The 15011-nt window shown below is 41.7% G+C and overlaps 9 protein-coding genes across 9 annotated transcripts; 4 read left to right on the top strand and 5 right to left on the bottom strand. All coding sequences in view use genetic code 12, as the record gives it.

Moving 5' to 3' along the window:
• Nucleotides 1–127: 127 nt before the first annotated feature.
• Nucleotides 128–3052, top strand: PSN45_001335 (uncharacterized protein; the record flags this gene model as incomplete). Its single annotated transcript, XM_066157638.1, has 1 exon — nucleotides 128–3052. The coding sequence occupies one exon, from the start codon at nucleotides 128–130 to the stop codon at nucleotides 3050–3052; it is 2925 nt and encodes a 974-aa protein (XP_066013735.1).
• Nucleotides 3053–3255: 203 nt separating this feature from the next.
• Nucleotides 3256–4884, top strand: GAS4 (Glycolipid anchored surface protein 4 precursor; the record flags this gene model as incomplete). The annotated part of the gene is made up of 5 exons (XM_066157637.1): nucleotides 3256–3263; nucleotides 3408–3441; nucleotides 3494–3754; nucleotides 3804–4087; nucleotides 4140–4884. 5 exons carry the CDS (start codon nucleotides 3256–3258, stop codon nucleotides 4882–4884), a joined length of 1332 nt encoding a protein of 443 aa, XP_066013734.1.
• A 114-nt stretch (nucleotides 4885–4998) lies between these two features.
• PSN45_001333 (uncharacterized protein) lies at nucleotides 4999–6351 on the bottom strand (the record flags this gene model as incomplete). Its single annotated transcript, XM_006690028.2, has 1 exon — nucleotides 4999–6351. The coding sequence occupies one exon, from the start codon at nucleotides 6349–6351 to the stop codon at nucleotides 4999–5001; it is 1353 nt and encodes a 450-aa protein (XP_006690091.1).
• Nucleotides 6352–6451: 100 nt separating this feature from the next.
• Nucleotides 6452–7155, top strand: LUC7 (splicing factor; the record flags this gene model as incomplete). Its single annotated transcript, XM_066157636.1, has 2 exons — nucleotides 6452–7071; nucleotides 7137–7155. The coding sequence occupies 2 exons, from the start codon at nucleotides 6452–6454 to the stop codon at nucleotides 7153–7155; spliced, it is 639 nt and encodes a 212-aa protein (XP_066013733.1).
• A 9-nt stretch (nucleotides 7156–7164) lies between these two features.
• Nucleotides 7165–8574, bottom strand: STE24 (zinc metalloprotease; the record flags this gene model as incomplete). Its single annotated transcript, XM_006690437.2, has 1 exon — nucleotides 7165–8574. The coding sequence occupies one exon, from the start codon at nucleotides 8572–8574 to the stop codon at nucleotides 7165–7167; it is 1410 nt and encodes a 469-aa protein (XP_006690500.2).
• A 138-nt stretch (nucleotides 8575–8712) lies between these two features.
• On the bottom strand, nucleotides 8713–10726 carry ATP2 (atp2, beta subunit of the F1 sector of mitochondrial F1F0 ATP synthase; the record flags this gene model as incomplete). The annotated part of the gene is made up of 2 exons (XM_006690030.2): nucleotides 8713–10108; nucleotides 10605–10726. The coding sequence occupies 2 exons, from the start codon at nucleotides 10724–10726 to the stop codon at nucleotides 8713–8715; spliced, it is 1518 nt and encodes a 505-aa protein (XP_006690093.1).
• A 304-nt stretch (nucleotides 10727–11030) lies between these two features.
• Nucleotides 11031–13280, bottom strand: PSN45_001329 (uncharacterized protein; the record flags this gene model as incomplete). The annotated part of the gene is made up of 1 exon (XM_006690031.1): nucleotides 11031–13280. The coding sequence occupies one exon, from the start codon at nucleotides 13278–13280 to the stop codon at nucleotides 11031–11033; it is 2250 nt and encodes a 749-aa protein (XP_006690094.1).
• A 354-nt stretch (nucleotides 13281–13634) lies between these two features.
• On the top strand, nucleotides 13635–14459 carry PRO3 (delta 1-pyrroline-5-carboxylate reductase; the record flags this gene model as incomplete). Its single annotated transcript, XM_006690032.2, has 1 exon — nucleotides 13635–14459. The coding sequence occupies one exon, from the start codon at nucleotides 13635–13637 to the stop codon at nucleotides 14457–14459; it is 825 nt and encodes a 274-aa protein (XP_006690095.1).
• Nucleotides 14460–14498: 39 nt separating this feature from the next.
• Nucleotides 14499–14900, bottom strand: PSN45_001327 (uncharacterized protein; the record flags this gene model as incomplete). Its single annotated transcript, XM_066157635.1, has 1 exon — nucleotides 14499–14900. The coding sequence occupies one exon, from the start codon at nucleotides 14898–14900 to the stop codon at nucleotides 14499–14501; it is 402 nt and encodes a 133-aa protein (XP_066013732.1).
• Nucleotides 14901–15011: the final 111 nt, after the last annotated feature.

The following is a 15011-nucleotide window of genomic DNA, read 5'->3' as shown; positions in this document are numbered from 1 at the left end:
TATTCATTAGTTTCCTCATTGTGCTGCTGGTTTATCTATATCCCGCGCACGACCCAATTTCATCTTACGTGCGGCAGCTGGCCCCACGGAAACTAATTCAGTGCACATACATCTTATACCCAAAAGCATGAGTGAACAAGGAGACGTGGGCAATTCTGTGGCCCAAACAGCTTCCGTGGCTTCTGTGACTTCAGCACCCAAAAGGTCAATTGTTAGCGTCAATCCCGGCCAACAAAAGTCCAAGGGTCCAAACTTCTTTATTCGCTTCATAAGGTCAGTGTTTGGATACAGAAAGACATCCCTCTCGTTCTTTGTGTTTGTGACATTTGTGGCTGTTTATTTGTTGTCCTACGTGGACAACAGTCTCGAATGGTCAGTTAGCTTGCCGTCCGATGAATTGGAATCATCTCTTTTAGATGCTTCTTGGACTGACTTGCAGCATATTGGAGAATTTAAACATCCTTATGGTTCAGTGGGAAATGACTATGTCCATGATTATATTGAACAGAAGGTCAAGCGCTTGATCAAAGAATCTAAGCTCCCCTATATCGAGTATGACAATGACTTGAATAATAACAATTCTATATTGTTCAAGGATACTTCTGGATATGTCAGTTATTATGAAAGCAACAACATTCTTGTTAGAATCAATGGAACCAGAGACGACTTACCAGCGTTGTTGATCAGTGCTCACTTCGACTCTGTACCTTCTAGTTACGGTATCACTGACGATGGTGCTGGAATTGCTTCTCTCTTGGGAGTATTAGACTACTTTACCTCGGAGAAGGTTCCTCAGCCAACCAGAACCATTATTTTCAACTTCAATAACAACGAAGAATTCGGCTTGTATGGGGCCTATGCTTTCTTAAACCATCCATGGTCCAAACTCGTCAAATACTTTATCAACTTGGAAGGTACTGGTGAAGGTGGTAAAGCTATCTTATTCAGAGGAACTGATTATGAGATCACTAAAGAGTATAATGCGGTTAGATTCCCATATGCTTCTTCCATCTTCCAGCAAGCTTTCAACAGTAGGATTATCCACAGTGAAACTGACTACAAAGTGTACTTTGAAACTGGTGGAATGAGAGGAATTGACATTGCCTTCTACAAACCAAGAGACATTTACCACACCGGATACGATGATATTAGCCATACTTCTAAGAAGGCCTTGTGGCACATGCTTTCCAGTGCCTTGGACTTTGTCGAAAGTGTCAGCTCCAAAGAACTTGATATTGATCAAGCTTACCTTGAAGCAGAAAAGCCATCTAAGCAGTTTGCTTCGTTTGTTTCTTTCCTCAACTTTTTCTTCATTGTTTCCTTACCAAAGTTGATAATTTTCAACATCAGTTTATTGGTGCTCGTTCCTGTTGTGTGCTTCTTCTTGTTGTTAATTATATTCGGCTACAAACAAAACTGGAGATTGGGTTTTGTCAACTCGGTCAAGTTTCCAATTTCTTTGGTTTTCTCCGTATTTGTGGTTGACTTTGCTAAACAAACAATGATCCAATTCTTTGAGTTTTCTCCTAATTCAAGTGCCACCAGCATGGCTCTCACTTTGTCTGCTGTGTTCTTATTCTCCAATTACTTGATTTTGAACGGAATCAATTTCCTCTTCAGAAACTATAAGTTTATCCAACACGATGAAAAGTTGATTGTTATCATTCAAATCTCTTTTGCTTATTGGGTTTTATTGATAGCATCGACTGTGAGATTGTCAAGCAACAAGTTCGGAAATGACCACACTGGTGAGGCCCTTCTTACTGTCTTATTTGTCATTCAGTCTGCAGGAGCCATATTTGGTTTATTGGGATGGTGTTTTAAAGCCTCCAAACAGGACTTAGAATATGAGCTTACTGCAGCCGGTGCCACGCAGCCATTGCTTGTTGCTCAAACTGATGAATACGGAGCTGCTGACCATGACCACCACACTCATTCTGACAACTCGTCTTTGATTTCAATTGATTCTTACACGGCTCGGAGAAAGTTGTCATTGATTCAGAAGACTTTCAGCTACGACTGGCTTATCCAATTTTTGATTGTTGCTCCCATTCCTTTATTGATCATTTATAATAACTCATGGTTAATTTTATCCGGGATCAACAAATCCATCCAGGAGTCCTACAAGAGTGAATTGTTTATTTACAAGCTCATTGAGTACATTGGAGTTGTTTGCGTGTTTCCAATTTTACCATTTGTTTTCAAGATCAACAAAATCATCATCTACACTGTCATCGTTGGTGCCGTCTTAAACTGTGGTATATTATATGCTTCAAACCCATTCAACGCTGAGAACCCAATGAAATTGAGATTCATTCAGACTGCTAATGCAAGTGCTGATATTTCTGAGTCCTATGCGACAGTAGTAGGTAGATACGGCAGCGGTTTCGAGGACCTTTTGAAGGATATGCCTTCTGTTAAAGCTTCTGGGCTTGATGTGAACTGTACAGAGCCTTTGGATGGTTTAACCACTTGTTCCTATAAGACCCCGTTGTCTCCTAAGTTGGTTCCTGGTGCTACTTCTTTCAGTGATTATTTGAGTGTCGATATCTTGAAGAACTCGAGCTCATCGGCATTTGGGTTGTTAAATGGTGAAATTCAAATTAATGCTCATGGAAGTAGTATGTGCAGTGTGCTATTTGACTCTTCGAGAACCAAAGACTTACCTGTCAAAACGGTAATAGTTTATAATCATGATAAGACGAATGGTACTGTTAGCTCCATGGCCACCCCAGAAGGATTTTCAGTTGATAAGGATGGTAACTTCATTTATAAGGATCTTGCTGGGCTTCCCGGTTTCAAATTGAACAAGCTTGATGACGAAAAGCCTTTCCATATCGCTTTTCAATGGTTGCCAAGTCTACTTGACTCTGACTATACTACTTCAAAGGATTCCTTAAGTGTCGCTATAAAATGTCTTTGGGGTAACTTAGGAGATGGAGACTCGCTCGTGCCAGCTTATAAAGAACTAAACCACTATTCGCCCACTACTGTAAGCTGGTCCAATTTGGCAGGTGGTATGGTTTCTGTTAGCACTACTATTGAAATCTAATGTATATTTGCTTAATGTAACCTTAATATAGAATTGTTCCTGAGACCAATCCGCGTGCAAGTTGTTTTTGCAACCAATTGTACAAACAGCGGTTGAAATGCAATTAAAGAATTTATTCAGCATTATGCTGTTATTGGCAACAGCATTGTGTTTCATTCACCCAATTACTATTCAAGGAAGATACTTCGTTGATACTATCACCAATGAGCCAGTATGTTAACTACTTTTCCATGTGTATTTATCAGGGTATACTAACTCAATAGTTTTATATTAAAGGAGTTGATTATCAACCTGGGGGCTCTTCGGGCGTAGTAGATTACAAGGATCCATTATCCGATGCAAGGGCATGCGCCAGAGATATTCTACTTTTCCAGGAGCTTGGTATTAATGTATGTTATGATTTTACAATGATATTGATTACATACTAACTATCGGTACCAGACAATTCGTGTTTACTCCGTCAACACCGATTTGAACCACGATGCTTGTATGTCTATGTTGGCTGCAGCAGGGGTTTATTTAGCTCTTGATGTGAACTCCCCAATTCCCAACCATCATTTAAACAGATATGAACCATGGAATAGTTATAATGTGGAGTACTTGGAGAATGTCTTCAAAGTGGTTGAACAGTTCTCGTATTATAATAATACGCTTGGGTTTTTTGCTGGAAATGAAGTCATCAATGATATCACCTCTGCAAAGGTACGTATACTCCATTCAAGGCAAATAGAACCATACTAACAACTTTTAGAATTCAGCAGTTTATGTCAAAGCCATGGTCCGAGATATCAAAAACTACATCTCGTACAATTCACCCAGGCCAATCCCAGTTGGTTATTCAGCGGCTGATGACTTGAACTTCAGGATTTCCTTCTCCCTGTACCTCCAATGTATGGATGAAAGCCCATCTGATTCGGTCGACTTCTATGGTGTCAATTCCTACCAATGGTGTGGAGACCAAACCTTTTACACTAGTGGATACGATTCCCTTGTCAACGATTACCTTTCTTATTCACGACCTGTATTTTTATCTGAGTATGTTTACCACATTACGCTTATACTGAGATACAATATTAACACAATTTAGATATGGGTGTAATCTTATCACCCCAAGGCAGTTCGGAGAAGTTCCTACACTTTATTCCAATGATATGGTAGACGTATTTAGTGGTGGTTTGGTGTATGAGTTCTCACAGGAACCTAATAGCTATGGATTGGTAGAGCTTAGCTCTAATGGGGATGTGAAGCTTTTGGAAGATTTCCTCTCTTTGAAGAGGCAATTTGATGCCTTGCCCGAAATAGACTACCACCATGTTGCCCAAGCAATGAGACAAAATGCCAAGGAGATCCAAAGCATAAAGAAGTTCCAAAGATTTGGGTTGCAACCCTGTGACGAAACATATGAACATATCGATATCAGCAGGGGAATTCCCAAGAGTTTGGCTGATGACTTGGTCGATTTTGGAGTCGAAGTTCAACGGGGCAGGTTCATTTCACTTTCAGAGCAGGACTTTACCTGTGCATTCAACATTTTGGATCCCAAGGGTCAGCCATACCCCATATCAAAAACAATCACCCCTATAATTGACCATATGTCTGGAGTTGGTTATGATAAGTTCAATCGGGTCAGGCACAAGAGCGGTATGTATAATGGTGACGAATCTAAGGATGAAAATGGAGTCTCGGAGTGGGAGTACTCCGACAGTGATGCAAGTGGATCCGAAACTGATCTGGAGTCGATGGGTAATAAAGATGAAACCATATTCAGCAAAGCATCAACTTACTTGGCGAATGCTTTCCACTCGATTGCCAATATCTTCTCTCATCTGTGAGTTACACGTGAACTTCAAAAACTAACTCAATTCTAGGAGCTGGTTTTGAGCAAGTCAAATTAACCTTCTTGGCATTAGCGTATGTGTTGGCGTTCTTTAAAATCCTTGTATAATTTAAGTGACTTCGTACAAGATCATTCCCTTAAAGCTCATGATTCTGAATTTTGTTTTAGCCTCTATCAACGGCCATACGAGAGTACGCCAGTCAGTTTTAGAGAGATTTTCAATTGAAATACCGTCTTGAGTCTTCATAAATCCACAATTCTTACATGTGTGAATAGTTCGTGGCATGTCCTTGACTTTGATAATAAGGTATTTGGTCTTGGAGATATGGTTCAAGAATTCGGTCAAGGTATTTTCTTCGTGTCGGTCATTTTCTTCGTTCTTGTGATTGTGGTTGTACTGGTATAGTATATCGAAATTGTCGAACACAAGGCATTTCAAGTTAGCGAAATAACCACTTCCGGAACAGAGTAGCTTGAAGAAAGGATTAAAGGTCTTGAAATTAAACGAACCATTCTCATAGAATAACTTTGAGTCCATATCCATGATAAGTGTCTCCAACATGTCATTGCACTTCACCATGTCTATGACCGATAAATCCAGGTTATTGGTCAAGTTCTCTAGTCTCAAACTGGAAGTGCTTTTGAGAAGCTCTGAGGGTGTTCTCTTTTGGCATCTGTTGGTAAAAGAACACGAAACCAAGGAAAGCTGGTGTATTATCACCGTCTTGGGTATTGATAATCCCACAAGCTTGGACTCGTCAATAATAAAGTTGTGCAACTCTAACTCATCAACGCTGTCAAAAATGTCCAAGATCTTAGAGATGTGGTTAACCCTAAACAAAATAGACCAACCGGTTTGGGCTTTGATCACCAACCGGTGAAGAGTTCTGTTCTGTCGTTTCTTATACTTTTTTAGTAATGATGTATCTACCAGAATGTTGTTGAAAAGAAACTGTGGGGAAATCTCCAGTATTATGATGGTCTTCAAGTTATAATTCTCTTTAAGTAGCATATTCACTCCCAGCACAAAATCATTGAAATTCGTTACACTATTATTCGATATCACCACATTAACAGAGTAGCTACCTGCTATGTTGGTCCTGGAGTTTTGTGAATTTTGTACGGGAGGATTCACAAACTCTACCGTTCGAATCAAATTGACATGAGTCGATGTTTCACTTACTCCGTATCTTTTATTTGGTAAGTGGGCATGGGTGAACTTGAGAAAACTGTTTGTATCCTTGAATCGAACATCCTTGTAGAGGAAGTTCTTGACTATTATATTGTGAAGTTTTCGGCACACAAGGGAAATATTTATGAGTTCCAATGTGTCATTTTTGAAGTGAGAGAAAATTTTGATAAGGATCTCTGGAGGCATGGAGTGTAGACTTAGGGGTCCATAGTCTGGGGTCTGTGGCCTATTTACCTTCGTCTTCCGGCCAATAAGCTGGTATCTATTCATAGTTATGATTTTTGTGCTTAAACGTTCAGCCTCACCAAGTCTTTCAAATAGTTATCAGCTCATCGAAATTCGCATCAAACAATACAATTATTATTTAACCATGGCAGCAGAGCAGAGAAAGTTATTGGTGCAATTAATGGGCAATGATTCCCTCATCTCGCCTGTGGTGAGGAGGAGAATGCCTGAAATAACCTCTCATAAGGTGTGTAAGAGTTTTTTGGTGGGCACTTGTCCGTATGATTTGTTTGTGGGAACCAAGCAGGATTTGGGAAGGTGTCCCAAGCTTCACTTGGAGAAGCTCAAACTTGAATACGAGTACCGCACCAAGAAGGGAGAGCTATTTCCTGACTTCAGATATGAATATTATATGACCCTAAGACGCTATGTTCAAGACATTGATTATACCATTGAAAATGCCAATAAGAAGCTTGAACATACCCCAGAAGAAAAGGAGAAGATCTCAGAAGTTACGAAAGATCTCGAGAATCTCGATACTAAAATTGGGTTGATGCAACAAGAAATCAACTACCTTATAGCTGAGAACAAAACTCAGATGGTGCTCAACCAGTCGATAAAATTATCAGCTCTAATCGAAGAAAGGCAGAAGTTGGGTGAAAAAGCCCGTACTATCATCGAAAACATCGGACAATCAGCCCAACAGAAACTTCAGGTGTGTGAGCAGTGTGGGGCATTCTTATCACGGTTGGATAGTGATAGACGGTTGGCGGACCATTTTATTGGTAAAATACATTTGGGCTACGTACAAATGAGATCAGAGTATAAAGAACTTCAACAGCAGTATAAGGACCAAACCTAATCACTCTTGGTATCTTTTTCCATCGAGACCTTTTCCTTGGAAATATATCCAATGGCATTCAATCTTTCCGACAAAATTGGGTGGGATCTGTAATAAGCTGAATATAATGGGTCTGCCTCAACGTAACTCAAATTTTCAATGTTCAACTTAATCAAAGATTTACCCAAGTCGTCCGTATAACCACACGATTTAGCGTATTCGTCGGCTTCATATTCGTGCTTTCTAACCAACAAGTTTTGAAGGAATTGCAACCCCGATTCAAGAGGCTTGAAGATATCTGAAAACAACAAAAGGGCAACGATAGTTGGCTTGAGGCCAAAGAAACCAAACGACTGGAACAACGAGTTGTTCCCAAGGAAAGCAGCAAACATGGAGAACATAACCATCATGTTGACTTGGGAAAATGCCAACATCCTTGGTAAATGGTTCAATTTCCAATGTCCGATTTCATGAGCCAACACGGCCACAGTCTCGTCGACAGTAGAGTGTTCGATCAAGGTGTCAAACAAGACGATTTGCTTACTCCAAGGTAAACCTGTGAAGTAGGCATTGGAGTGACCCGATCTTTTAGATCCATCAATAACGTATAACTTGGTCAATGGGAACCCTTGCTTTTTGGCCAAGTCTTCAATGGCTGTCTTCAATTCACCATCTTCCAAAGGAGTAAACTTGTTGAAAAGAGGTTGGATCAAGGATGGGAAAATAGTCATGAAGAACAATTGGAAGAACAATACAAGACCGCAAGCATACAACACGAACGACTGGCCGTACCATTCAATGATTTTCAAGAATGAACCCAAGAATGGAGGAAGCAACACCATCTGAATCAAAAGCGACTTGAAGAAATCAGCAGCCCATAAGCTCAAAGTAGACTTGTTAAATCCATACTTTTCTTCCAATACAAAGGTCTTATAGTAGTCAACGGGTATAGAAGTGAGTTCACTGAAAAGCGAGTTAGCAAACAAGAAAATGATCGATTGGGTGATCACTCCTCCCATGAACTTAGGTAACACTGGCAAAAGGTGACTAAGTACAGCTCCACTAAAAACCCAAAATTTGGGTAATAAATCGTACTTAATATAAAGTAGGTTTTTAATCAAGGAGTAAGCACTGGTGAAGAACGAAAAGCCTTCTTTGGCTCTGCTGTATTCTTGAGACTTATCATATGTTTCTTGTGTAATCTCTGCCTTCAATGAGTGAGGGACGGCCGTTCTTTTCAATACTTGATATTGCTTATAGCCTAAGAACGATTCGAAAATGTATTGACCAAGCGTGAAGCTAACGATCACGGTTTTCCAATTGATGCTTGGATTATCCAAAAATCCCAAGTTCTTGAGTGGGTTAGTATATCGCTTGTATCTGCTGGTTTTTATGATTAAACATACACTTACTAATGAGTACGTCATTGAGTTATTCAAATGAAAAATATACGTGGAGCAATTTCTCCAACGAAAATGCGCCATCGAGAATGCGCAAAGCATTAAAAATATATGAACTGTACTTTTTTATTGATAGGCTATATGGGAGAGAGTAACACTCTAGATCTAGTTAGCTTCAGCGGCCAATTTTTCGGCCTTGGCAATGACATCTTCAATACCACCAACCATGTAGAAAGCATTTTCTGGCAAGTGATCATATTTACCTTCCAAGACTTCCTTGAAGGATTTAATGGTCTCTTGCAATCTGACTAATCTACCTGGAATACCGGTAAAGACTTCGGCCACAGCGAAAGGTTGAGACAAGAATCTTTGAATCTTTCTGGCTCTTTCGACGGTCAACTTATCAGCTTCAGACAATTCATCCATACCCAAAATGGCAATGATATCTTGCAAAGACTTGTAAGCTTGCAAGGTTTGTTGAACATTAGAAGCAACATCATAATGTTCTTGACCAACAACGGCAACATCCAACAATCTAGACTTGGAATCCAAAGGATCGACAGCTGGGTAAATACCCAATTCAGAGATACCTCTAGACAACACAGTGGTAGCATCCAAGTGAGCAAAAGTGGTAGCTGGAGCAGGATCAGTCAAATCATCAGCTGGGACGTAAACAGCTTGGACAGAAGTAACGGAACCCTTCTTGGTGGTGGTAATTCTTTCTTGCAACAATCCCATATCAGTGGCCAAAGTAGGTTGGTAACCGACGGCAGATGGAATACGACCCAACAAGGCAGACACTTCAGAACCAGCTTGAGTGAATCTGAAAATGTTGTCGACGAACAACAAGACATCTTGACCTTCTTCATCTCTGAAGTATTCAGCAATGGTCAAACCGGTCAAAGCAACTCTGGCTCTGGCTCCTGGTGGTTCGTTCATTTGACCAAACACCAATGCCACCTTGGAATCACCATCCAAGTTGATGACACCAGTTTCAATCATTTCACGGTACAAATCGTTACCTTCTCTGGTTCTTTCACCGACACCAGTGAAAACAGAGAAACCACCATGAGCTTTGGCAATGTTAGAAATCAATTCTTGAATAAACACGGTTTTACCGACACCGGCACCACCAAACAAACCAATCTTACCACCTCTGGCGTAAGGGGCCAACAAGTCGACAACCTTGATACCGGTTTCCAAAACTTCGGCAGCAGTGGATTGTTCAACGAACGATGGAGGATCAGCATGAATTGGGTTTCTTTGCGTAGCTTCAATTGGACCTCTTTCATCAATTGGTTCACCGACAACATTGATGATTCTACCCAAAGTACCTCTACCAACTGGGACGGAGATTGGAGAACCAGTGTCGGTGACAGTGGTACCTCTAACCAAACCTTCGGTACCATCCATGGCAATGGTTCTAACGGTGTTCTCACCCAAGTGTTGGGCAACTTCCAAAACCAACTTTTGTTCACCGTTTTTCAAAGTTAAGGCATTGAAAATGGCTGGCAAGTTACCATCATCGAAATGGACGTCAACAACGGCACCAATAACAGCTCTAAAATAAATAGTTAGTAAAGTGTCAACCAATTACTGAAAATTCCTCAATATCATTGTTGGTGGTTTTATATCCGATTTTTCTGTGAGGAACCTTTTGAAAAATTTCATTGGACGAAATCGCATTCCTCGTCGAAAATACTCAATTCGATTTTGGCCAACAAGCAACATCACCATTTAATTTCGTAGATCCAATCGACTCTTCAGTTAGGTGATGTAGAAGCCACTTAGGGTCTCAATTGCTTGTATTGCTTTGAAATTGTGTGGGAGACATCATTGAATATATCGGTTTCTTCGCTGAAAGTTGTACCCCCAACCACTGCCAATTTGCCAACTAGCCACAATATTGAACCAATTGATCAACAGCACCTAAAAGTGTGGGAGGTTCATCTGCAGCTCACCTGCTATATATATACAATTGATTTGCTGGACACAGTTCAAGCTCCTCAGATCAATCGAGTAATTTTTCAGTTTTTTCATGTTTATAATATACATACCTAACCTTACCAACAGCTGGAGCAGCAGAGGCCAAGTTTCTGGTTAAGTTAACTTTCAAGCCTCTGGTAGCAGTGTTGAATAAATTCTTGCTAGTATTGTTGAATAATCTTGGAAGAACCATAGTAAAATGAATTTATGGTAATTCGGACGTTTGACCTTGGAAAAACTGAAGAATGGGAATTTGAGAGTTTTTATAAAAAACTTTCAACACAGTTCGGGTTCTGGCACCTTGTGGCAGCCAATGAGAATTACGGGTTTTTTTCGTGGAGGGGACACGACCCCGGTGGGTGCGACGGTTACCCGGTTGATTTTTAATTGGTTCTGCCGCCAGCTGGCGGCGCGCTCGCCCTGGTCCTACCGCCAGTAGTGGGCCCTAATAGTCGGTCAAAGGCACATTCACATTCAATTCATTATAATACATAAAGTTATGGTAGAAGGACCTCAATTGACAGGGCAAATCTCTCCATTTCTTCGGTGGTGATATTAACCACCAATTGCGACTTCGTAGGAACGTCCGCAAACTTTTTAGCACAATCTAAGCATAGATGAATCTCAATCTTACTGTTCAAATCGTTCATACTATGACTATGGTTGATAATGGACATTTTGGACTTCATCAGGTGCACTTCCTTTTTGGGCTTGATGATCCGGTTGGATTTACGAAGGTTTCTTCCCGGGTTCATCTCGCTTTTAATGTTGGTTAGATTGCTTCTGCTACTAGAAGTAATATCTAGTAGTAAGTCACAAGATTCTAGAACATTGTGCTCTTTATCTTGAATACGGTCAAACTTTGCAATTCGTACTTCTAGAGGTGACGATTCTGGAGTTAGGAGCTGGTTGATGGAAATCTTGGTTGTTTTGGAGTCTTCGACTGCAATTTCATTAAATCGGTGCTTCCGATTATTGTAGACACAGAAGATGTGGGAGATATGAGTTTGGCATATGTCACATAATTCCTCCTCATCCACTTCGTCTTTATTGTCTTCCTCCAAGTAATTTTCATAAGAGATGACGTTGCTCAAGTCCTCAAGCTCGAAATTCTTATCAAGAGCCTTCAACGACATCTTGGTTCGGGCAATAAACTGTTTATAACTAGAAAGACACCGCCTCACCAAGTCAATGTTACTCTCCTTACCCACGCTGAAGTTCAACAAGACATTTTCCATCAACTTGAAATGGTTAAATACGTTTTCTTTCTTGATAAGCTTATAGTCTGAAATAGAGGCCTCGCCGTATTCCAACCACATTTCCATTGTGAAATTCACAGCTTCATTGACATTGAAACCCGAGTTAAACCCGGCATGGTACACTTTTGGGTAAGTTATCACAAACTCGTTGGGGTTCTGGTTGGCGTAATAGCACTTTATGTTATTGGCAACAATTTGCATGGGTGACAATAACGATACCAACTGATGCAAAAGATCAGGTTGACGTTTGAACAAGTCTGGAGCTGTGCTTCTCATGAGCGCCTCAAACTTAGAAGAGTCGCTGGCAGGAATCCCGTACCATTTTTTGGTGGAGCCAAAATGACAATAATTGGCCGATAAGGTGTAGTGGTCTTCCACATGCCAACAGAATGTAGAAAGTAAAGATCCCACGTATATCCACGGAACCGTCATTCCCGAGATGGAATGCTTAATGTAGTTCAAGAGTGAGCCCTTGGAGTACGGGAGATTCGTCAAATTGAAGGGGTGGCCGGCATATTTGTCAAATTCAACCTCATCAAAGTACGCTTTGATTCGAGGAGGGGTGCTCTTCATGGGGAACCCCGATATCTGCCCCGGCTTCAAGTTGTGGATATCTGCCCCATACCGAACCTCGATATCACTTCTCTGTACTTCCACAAACTCCCAAAACTTCTTTTCGATCTCTGCTAGGCCCATAGGACCATACTCACTAAAAAACTGCTTCTGGAAATTGGTTGAGTGTTCAAAAAACTCTCCAAGAGAGAACTTCCTATCCACCTCCTCTTCAAACCCATACTCTCCTGTTCCCACAAGACACTTTTTGCAGTACCAGGTTCCACTGGGCACCTTTTCAAGTCCTAAACACCGTATATGGTAGGGGTTATCGCAGTTTTCACACAATAATGTCTCATCCGGAGAGTGGTTCTGCCCACACAACAAACAGTTCTCCAATTCGTCTTCCGAGTCGGACTCGGGAAGGGTACTGGACAAGTTGCTGTTGAGAAACTCGGCGTACGCCTTGATACTGACAAAGTACTCATTTTGCAAGTAGATGGAATCTTTGTGCACCCCAAAATGATGGTTTATTGTTTGCCAGTCGCTCCACCTCAAGTTGGCATAGCCACCAAGATTGTCAACTTGAACGAACAAGTCGTAGTACCAGATAGTTTTACTGTTGACCAGAAAACTCAACTCCAACGGTTTTCTTCTTCTCATGGTCAAAAACCGATTGAGGTTCTCGGTGAAAAACTTCCTAGAACGACTCCTAATGCCTAAATCACTCAACTTTTGCAACCTGGTATGGAAGCGGAAATCCAGTGAAAGCAGAAATTGCGGAGTCCACCCGGTGGGAGGCACCACTTTCACGATCCCGTAGTGATATCCGAGATTCTTAATATCGGGACGAGACAAGTAGCCAATAGGGTCCCTGAACTCGGTCTGAGTGGGCCGCAAAGTCGGACACTCCTCTAGTTGTGAGATGTCGAACATGACTGTGGGGTTACCTGTAACCGAAGAAGCTTCTTGCTATAAATATGGCGGAAGTGGCCTAATCAGTAGGCACAACTGAAATTTGCGACTTTCCAGCTGATAACACCGGTAAAGGTTGTGGTCAAGACAGTAAAAGCAGTGGCAGTCGACCAAGTGATATTTTCTTGGTGGTTGTGGTGGTGGCGGTGTGAAGTTCGTCCTGTGAAGCCTATATCCAAAGTGGCTAAACGAAACAATATTTCGAACTTACCTCCAGGTATGGTTTCGGAAATGTATTAGTTCCCTTAAAAACTGCGAACTGCCCACAAACGGACGCCAGAAAAGTTAACTGCAGCATTTATACTTTGATCTCAAATGAAGGACTACACAATTGCAGTATTGGGATGTGGTGTCATGGGCACGGCCGTGACGTCTGCCATTTTGAGCACATCATTTGACGAATACCCATCCAAGATTATCTGCTGCAACAGCTCGGAAAAACTGTCGAATGCCTTGAAAGCCAAGTTAACTCACCCGATAGTTGAATACTCATTTGGAGCCGAGTCCAACAAAAACGCCGTTGAACAGGCCGACGTCATTGTACTTGGTTGCAAGCCCTACATGTATAAGGATGTGTACGAGCAGGTGAAAGGTGGTTTGTCTGGAGACCAATTACTCATTTCGTTGTTGGCTGGTATCACCATCGAGGAATTACAAGTATTCAGCCCGTATGTGGCCAAGGTCATGACCAACACGCCTGCGCAGTTTGGGTGTGGGATGGCCACTATTGCCTTTTCGTCCGAAGCTGAACCCAAATATGAGCAGTTGGTGATGAAGCTCATCTCTCCCGTGGGAAAGGCCATCAAGATCCCCGAAAAAAACATGGACGCCGCCACCGCGTTGGTGGGGTCTGCGCCGGCCTTCTGCTTATTGATGATGGAAGCCTTGATCGACGGTGGGGTGAGAATGGGGATTCCCTATGATACTGCTAGACAGTGTGCTGCTAAAGTCATGGAAGGAACCGGCAAAATGGTGGACCAGACAGGTGACCATCCTGCCGTGTTGAAAAGCAAGGTATGTACTCCAGGAGGGACCACCATTGGAGGGTTGTTGAAATTGGAAGATGCTGGTGTAAGAGGTGCGATTGCTAGGGCCATTGAAGAGGCTGCGAATATCTCCAAGTCCTTCAGTAAGAAGTAGTCATATAGTTTGTATATACAAGATGTACGAGTTCATGTATCACTTTTGCTTGCTGTAGATGCTCAAAAGTGCCTTGAGGTCTTCTGGGGTACAACTGATGTTGTTTTTTCGTAACTCCACGTAGAAGTCCTTCAAAGCATCAGACACTTTTTTATCCATTAAAAGCTTTGCCAACTGGAACATGTTGGGCTCAACACCGGGCTTGACACCTTTGGCTTCAAACACCTCTTTCAAGTTTTTGGCACACTGTTTCAATTTCGGACTGGACTCCATGGCTTCAGCTATATTGCTTAGTGTTTGGTCGAGGTCGGAAGGGCTTGAAGCATACGTTCTGAACGGCGTAAAAACGGCAGACAGAGCTCTCACATAGACACCGGTTGTTTGACTCGCCCTGTACACGAGTCTTGCTCTGATCCCAACTCTAACAACACTGCGTAACATATTCTATTGATATTGCTTGTGGTAGGGGGAAGAAATTTACCAGCTGGTATTGGGTCGTGCGCCACCGGTTGGCAAGGTTGTGCGCGCTCTGAAAAGTTGTCGAAGCTCTTC

This window comes from Yamadazyma tenuis, chromosome 2 (genome assembly GCF_029203305.1).
Source record: "Yamadazyma tenuis chromosome 2, complete sequence".
Classification (NCBI taxonomy): Eukaryota; Fungi; Ascomycota; class Pichiomycetes; order Serinales; family Debaryomycetaceae; genus Yamadazyma; species Yamadazyma tenuis.
Note: the sequence above shows the minus strand (reverse complement) of the source record. Positions and strands in the feature narration are given on the sequence as shown.